At 35.5% G+C, this 6,612-nt stretch overlaps 1 protein-coding gene across 2 annotated transcripts; it reads left to right on the top strand.

Annotated features, from left to right (window-relative positions):
- Positions 1 to 1,712: 1,712 nt before the first annotated feature.
- On the top strand, positions 1,713 to 6,132 carry LOC127131875 (probable LRR receptor-like serine/threonine-protein kinase At3g47570). Of its 2 annotated transcripts, none has more exons than XM_051060769.1 (2): positions 1,713 to 5,410; positions 5,979 to 6,132. In XM_051060769.1, the coding sequence occupies exons 1-2, from the start codon at positions 2,638 to 2,640 to the stop codon at positions 6,014 to 6,016; spliced, it is 2,811 nt and encodes a 936-aa protein (XP_050916726.1). In that variant the 5' UTR covers positions 1,713 to 2,637; the 3' UTR covers positions 6,017 to 6,132. The 2 variants fall into 2 exon arrangements, with proteins under 2 accessions (XP_050916726.1, XP_050916723.1); XM_051060766.1 differs by lacking the exon at positions 5,979 to 6,132 and adding an exon at positions 5,527 to 5,949.
- Positions 6,133 to 6,612: the final 480 nt, after the last annotated feature.

Genomic DNA, 6,612 nt, shown 5'->3' with positions numbered 1-6,612 from the left:
CCCACCCTTTTACTCACTCATGTGGAACCTACTACTGTTGGTCAGGCTTTGGCCTCTCCCCATTGGTTTCAGGCCATGAAAGATGAATATCAGGCCCTGTTGAAGAATCAGTCTTGGACCTTGGTGTCACCATCTGTTTCTAGGAAGCCAATTGGCTGCAAGTGGGTATTCAGGGTTAAGGAGAACCCTGATGGTTCCATCAATAAGTATAAGGCCAGGTTGGTGGCTAAAGGCTTCCATCAGCAGGCTGGTACTGATTTTACAGAAACTTTTTCACTTGTGGTTAAATAGGTTACTGTCAGAACTGTCTTATCTCTTGCAGTGACACACAAGTGGCCTATCCAGCAAATTGATGTGAACAATGCCTTCCTGAATGGCACCCTTGAGGAAGAGGTATATATGCAGCAACCTCCTGGTTTTGAAGCTCCTAACAAGACTCTTGTATGCAAGCTGAACAGGGCTATTTATGGGCTAAAGCAGGCTCCTAGAGCCTGGTTTGACAAGCTTAAGAGCTCTTTACTGCAACATAGTTTTCATGCCAGCAAATGTGATCCTAGCCTATTCCTGCTTCATACTGCAAACTTAACTATAATGGTATTGGTCTATGTTGATGATATTATCATCACCGGTAATTCTGCCCCTTTCATTACCAAGCTGATCAGCAAATTAAATACTGATTTTTCTCTGAAACAGTTGGGAAAATTGGAGTATTTTCTTGGCATAGAAGTTACTCATTTGGCTAATGGTTCACTCTTTCTTTCTCAAGCTAAATACTTAACTGATTTGCTTGCTAAGGTTAACATGCTCAATGCAAATAGTATACCTACTCTTATGGTATCTACAAGTAAACTGTCAAAAGTTGGCTCTGCTGCTATTCCAGATCCAACTCAGTTCAGGTCCGTTGTGGGGGCACTTCAGTATGCCACTATTACCAGACCTGAAATCTCATTTTCTGTAAACAAAGTTTGCCAGTTTTTATCTCATCCTTTGGAAGAACATTGGAAGGCAGTTAAAAGGATTTTGAGATACCTAAGTGGTACTCTACATCATGGATTACTCATTCAGCCTGCTCCTGCTCATCAACCTCTATCTTTGCTTGGGTTCTGTGATGCTGATTGGGCATCAGACCCTGATGACAGGCGCTCTACTTCAGGAGCCTGTGTTTTCCTAGGCCCTAATTTGATTTCATGGTGGTCTAAAAAGCAACAATTGGTGGCTAGGTGTAGTGCTGAGGCTGAATACAGGAGTATGGCCCAGCTTGCTGCAGAAATCCTATGGAGGCAGTCCCTTCTTCTTGAGCTTCACTGCAAAATCTCCATTCCCAAAGTTCTATGTGACAATCTCAGCACAATCACTCTTACACATAATCCTGTTCTGCATAATAGGACAAAACATATGGAGCTTGATATATTTTTTGTGAGGGAAAAGGTATTGTCCAAAAGCCTCATTGTTGAACATGTGCCAGCTATGGATCAATGGGCAGATGCTTTAACCAAGCCACTTTCAGCAGCCAAGTTTCTTCCTCTAAGGGACAAACTGAGAGTGTTCAACAAACATAGTTTGCTCGCTGTACCCTCAGTTTCTAAGGGGGACTAATAGAGTATATAGTAGTTAGTGGTGTATACTGTGCCAGCTGTATTCGGTTAGTGCTAGCTGCTCTATATATAAAGAGCCATTGTATTCATTCTGAATATAAAATAGAATATTATAATACAAGGTGTACAGGTCAAGGAATTAAGAATTACATTTTGTTTTTTCATTCACTTTTGTCATGTGTTGATTTCTATTTGAAGACTAAACAACATTTTGTTTTAGTTGACATTTTTGTTTTGGTGATAATCATAATAGTCATTGTTATTTTCTCTGAAAAACAAACTAAGAATATAATATACAACTTAAAGTTTTAATGGAAACTAGTTGTTAGATCATCTATGAGCTGCGAAGTTCAGCGGAGAGACCATATGATGGAAAAAAGGCCAAACCTTTCTATACTTAATCTTCACAAAAGTTTCAAAAAATTTAATGTGGAGTGCGGACTCATTTTGGAGAATATGAGGGGTTTTGTAAGATATCTGAGCAAGTAATATTTTTCATCCAAACATATTTTTCTCAAATTACTTCTATTAAAACCCAGTAGTTTATTTATGTTCTTAGTTACCATTTTTATCTTACTCTTCTAGTTGGTCTTTCTTCCTAATTCCATTAATATATGCTGTGTTAGAATTCTACAATTTCAAGGGGCCAGCACAATAACAATATGTACAATAACTTGTTGTGTTACTTTGATGCTGGGATACATTCCTTTGCCTTGCCATCCTCTATTCATTGATGCACAACTACACTATTTCACTTGTCTCATTTATTGCATCTTCAATTTGGTGTGATAAATTTCAACGGGAACAAAGCAATTAGGGGCAACATTTATTTTTCCAAAAGCTATGCTGACAAAGTCAAGAAAATATGAAGCATTAGTTCCAAGATATTTTGATAATTGTATTATTGTAGGAAGTGTGGAGTTATATTGTGCACATAATCACATAGCTCTGTCACATCACTTTGCCTCACTTTGTGTTTGTTTGATCTCTTTTGGGTGTGATGTTAATAACAAAATTAAGTTCACATTCAGCGAGTATTTAAATGCATGCTTCTTATGTATTACCACATAGTTATCAAATCCATATAAAGCCATACAGCATAAACTTCTTACTGCACGAAATGAAGCCTTTTTCTTTCTTGGCACCTATACTTTTCTACCTTCATCTTCTTTTTCTGTTTACTTTAAACTTAATATGGTTTGCTCCAAACCAAATTGTGGCAGTAACATTAGGAAACCAAACAGATCATTTGGCATCGCTCAAATTCAAAGAATCAATATCTAGTGATCCACATAGAGCTCTTGAATCCTGGAATACTTCCATCCACTTCTGCAAGTGGCATGGAATCACATGCAGCCCCATGCATCAAAGAGTTATAGAGTTGAAGTTAGAAGGATATCAGTTACATGGATCTTTACCTCCCCATGTTGGCAATCTCTCTTTTCTTATATATCTCAATCTTAATAACAACAGCTTCTTTCGAGAAATCCCACAGGAGTTGGGTCAGTTGCTACAATTGCAACAACTTCATCTTTCCCATAACTCGTTTGCAGGTGAAATTCCTACAAACTTAACATATTGCTCCAATCTCCAAGGCTTGTTTTTGGGAGGGAACAATTTGATTGGCAAAATACCAATTGAAATTGGCTCTTTGAAAAACCTTCAATCATTCTACATTTGGAAAAATAATTTAACCGGAGGAATCCCTTCATTCATAGGAAATCTTTCATACTTAACAGAGATTTCGGTTAATTATAACCACTTAGAGGGAGATATTCCAAAAGAAGTATGTCGCCTCAAAAACTTGACAACTTTAACTTGCGCTGTGAACAATTTGTCTGGTATGATTCCTTCTTGTCTTTACAATCTTTCATCACTTACTGGGCTCGTAACAACAAAGAATAACATTCATGGTTCTCTTCCACCCAACTTGTTCCACACCCTTCCCAAGCTCGAACATTTTCTAATTGGAGGGAATCAAATATCAGGCACAATTCAAACTTCAATTATAAATGTATCTTCCTTTGTAGAATTTGATATCAGTCAAAATCAATTTGTAGGACAAGTTCCAACTCTAGGAAAGCAAAAAGATTTGCAACTTCTGAATTTGGAAATCAACAATTTAGGTGACAATTTAACTAATGATTTGGAATTTTTGAAATCTTTGACAAACTGTAGTAAATTATATGTGATTTCTATATTCCATAATAATTTTCAAGGCATTCTCCCAAATGCCATAGGAAATTTATCCATTGAACTCAATGAACTATATCTTGGGTTTAACAAGATATCAGGAAAAATTCCTGCAGAGTTAGGACACCTAATTGGCTTAACTCTATTGGGCTTGCAATTCAACTACTTTGAAGGAATGATTCCAACTACTTTTGGGAAGTTCCAAAAGATACAACAATTACAACTGGATGGAAACAATCTATTAGGAAATATACCGCCCTTTATAGGCAATCTCAGTCAATTGTATTATTTGGATTTACATCTTAATATGTTTGATGGAAGTATTCCTCCAAGTATAGGGAACTGCCAACAACTACAATATCTAGAACTTTCACACAACAAGCTCAAAGGAACCATACCTTTAGAAGTTTTTAACCTTTCTTCTTTATCAAACTCATTGGACTTGTCACATAACTATTTGACTGGTAGCTTACCAAAAGAAGTGAGAATGTTCAAAAATATTGATATGCTAGATGTCTCAGAGAATCATTTATCTGGTGCTATTCCTACAACCATTGCTGAATGCATAAGCTTAGAATATCTTCTTTTGCAAGGAAACTCCTTTAATGGAACAATTCCGTCTACTTTGGCTTCTCTCAAAGGCCTTCAGTATTTAGACCTTTCAAGAAATCGATTGAGTGGATCAATTCCTGATGTTATGCAAAACATCTCAGTTTTAGAATATTTGAATGTTTCTTTTAATATGTTGGAAGGTGAAGTACCAATAGATGGTGTCTTTGGAAATGCAACCCAAATATCACTTGTTGGAAACAGTAAACTTTGTGGAGGTATTTCACAACTGCATCTACCACCATGCCCTATCAAGGGTAGGAAACAAGCAAAACACCATAAATTCAAATTGATAGCAGTGATAGTTAGTGTGGTTTCTTTTCTTCTGGTACTTTTATTTGTTATAACTATCTACTGGATGAGGAAAAGAAATCAAAATAGGTCTTTTGATTCACCAACAATTGATCAGCTAGCTAAGGTTTCATACCAAGACTTGCATCGAGGAACTAATGGTTTCTCGACTGAAAACTTGATGGGATCAGGAAGTTTTGGTTCTGTGTATAAAGGAAATCTTGTTTCAGAAGATAATGTTGTTGCTGTAAAGGTGCTGAACCTTCAAAAGAAGGGAGCTCACAAGAGTTTCATTGTTGAATGTAATGCACTCAAAAACATAAGACATAGAAATGTAGTCAAGATTTTAACATGTTGTGTTAGTACGGATTACAAAGGTCAAGAGTTTAAAGCTCTAGTTTTTGATTACATGAAAAATGGGAGCTTAGAACAATGGTTGCATCCGGGGTTTCTAAATGTTGAGCATCCAACAACATTACACCTTGGTCATAGATTAAACATCATTATCGATGTTGCATCTGCATTACAGTATCTTCATCAAGAATGTGAGCAATTGGTCATTCATTCTGACTTAAAGCCAAGCAATGTCCTTCTTGATGATGACATGGTTGCTCATGTGAGTGATTTTGGCATTTCAAGACTTGTCTCAGCCATTGGCGGTACCTCTCATAAGAATACTAGTACAATTGGAATAAAAGGAACTGTTGGCTATACTCCTCCGGGTATGTTCTAAACCTTGAATCCTCCTTTGTTTCTTTGAATTCTCCACTGTTATTTTTGTGTAGATTTAATATTTTACAAGTTACATAGTGCTCACATTTTTTGATACATATTTTAGAGTATGGAATGGGTTCTGAAGTGTCCACACTCGGTGACATGTACAGCTTTGGAATCTTTCTGTTGGAAGTTCTTACTGGTAGAAGACCCATGGATGAAGCTTTTGAAAATGGTCAAAATCTGCATAATTTTGTTGCAGTGTCATTTCCTGATAATGTTATAAAGATTTTGGACTCACATCTTGTATTTAGAGATGGAGAAGTAGAAATAGAAGATGAAAATCATGAGAATCTTGCTCCCAATGTAGAGGAGGGTTTGGTTTCACTGTTTAGGATTGGACTTACTTGTTCATTTTTCACTGATGAGACTTTTTATGCTTAGTTGAATCATAACTAGTCGTTCATTTCTTTCAGAGTTATAATTTGATTTTTTATAATCTTATTGTGTATTTCAAAAATGCTAAAGTACAAAATACAAAGGTAATAGTGGGTTTCTACTTGATTTGAATTTCAGGTGTTGACACTCATAACAAGTACTTAAAGGTGGACTAAATTTCCAAGTGGAAAGAGAAGTTGAGCAGCATGGTGAACTTTTATAGTATTTTATAGTCTTATTTTAAGTATAAGATAATAAATAATGTTGGTTTCATGTTCATAGCAAAAGTGCCTATCATAAAGTATTTTCGTTTGAATGTTCAGAACCTTTTAACTTTCTTCATTTTTATCATTCATTTATATTGTTGTTACTTACTAACTTATAATTACTTTCAACATTTGCAAGTAGATTTTCTACCTATCTCAGATATTGTGATTTTTGAATATCTTATCCTGTGTGGAGATGAGAATCAAAAACAATTTTTTAAATGTTTGAGTTTAAAAAATATTTTTAGAAGAGAATTTCTTAGTGCAATATATATGTTTTTTTAGTCACCACGCGAAAATATTAAAATGCTTTCAGATTTTGAAGATATATCTTCGGACGTACTAAAATATGATTGAACGTTAAAATATTTCAAAGATGCATCTACGGAATAATGTCGGAGATGTATCTCCGTAATGTATAAGAACAAAATGTTTTATATTATGTTTTGTTTACATGTATTCAGATGAAAATTTATAAGCGTTATGTACCATGTTATGTGACGAGA

The sequence above is a fragment of the Lathyrus oleraceus genome, chromosome 1 (assembly GCF_024323335.1).
Source record: "Lathyrus oleraceus cultivar Zhongwan6 chromosome 1, CAAS_Psat_ZW6_1.0, whole genome shotgun sequence".
Classification (NCBI taxonomy): Eukaryota; Viridiplantae; Streptophyta; class Magnoliopsida; order Fabales; family Fabaceae; genus Lathyrus; species Lathyrus oleraceus.
Note: the sequence above shows the minus strand (reverse complement) of the source record. Positions and strands in the feature narration are given on the sequence as shown.

What these genes read in the sequence shown, in the direction of transcription:
- LOC127131875 (XM_051060766.1), top strand. Translation starts at nt 2,638, where the DNA reads ATGCATGCTTCTTATGTATTACCACATAGTTATCAAATCCATATAAAG. An exon ending in TGTTGGCTATACTCCTCCGG is followed by an intron (nt 5,411 to 5,526) that starts GTATGTTCTAAA and finishes TACATATTTTAG; the next exon opens with AGTATGGAATGGGTTCTGAA.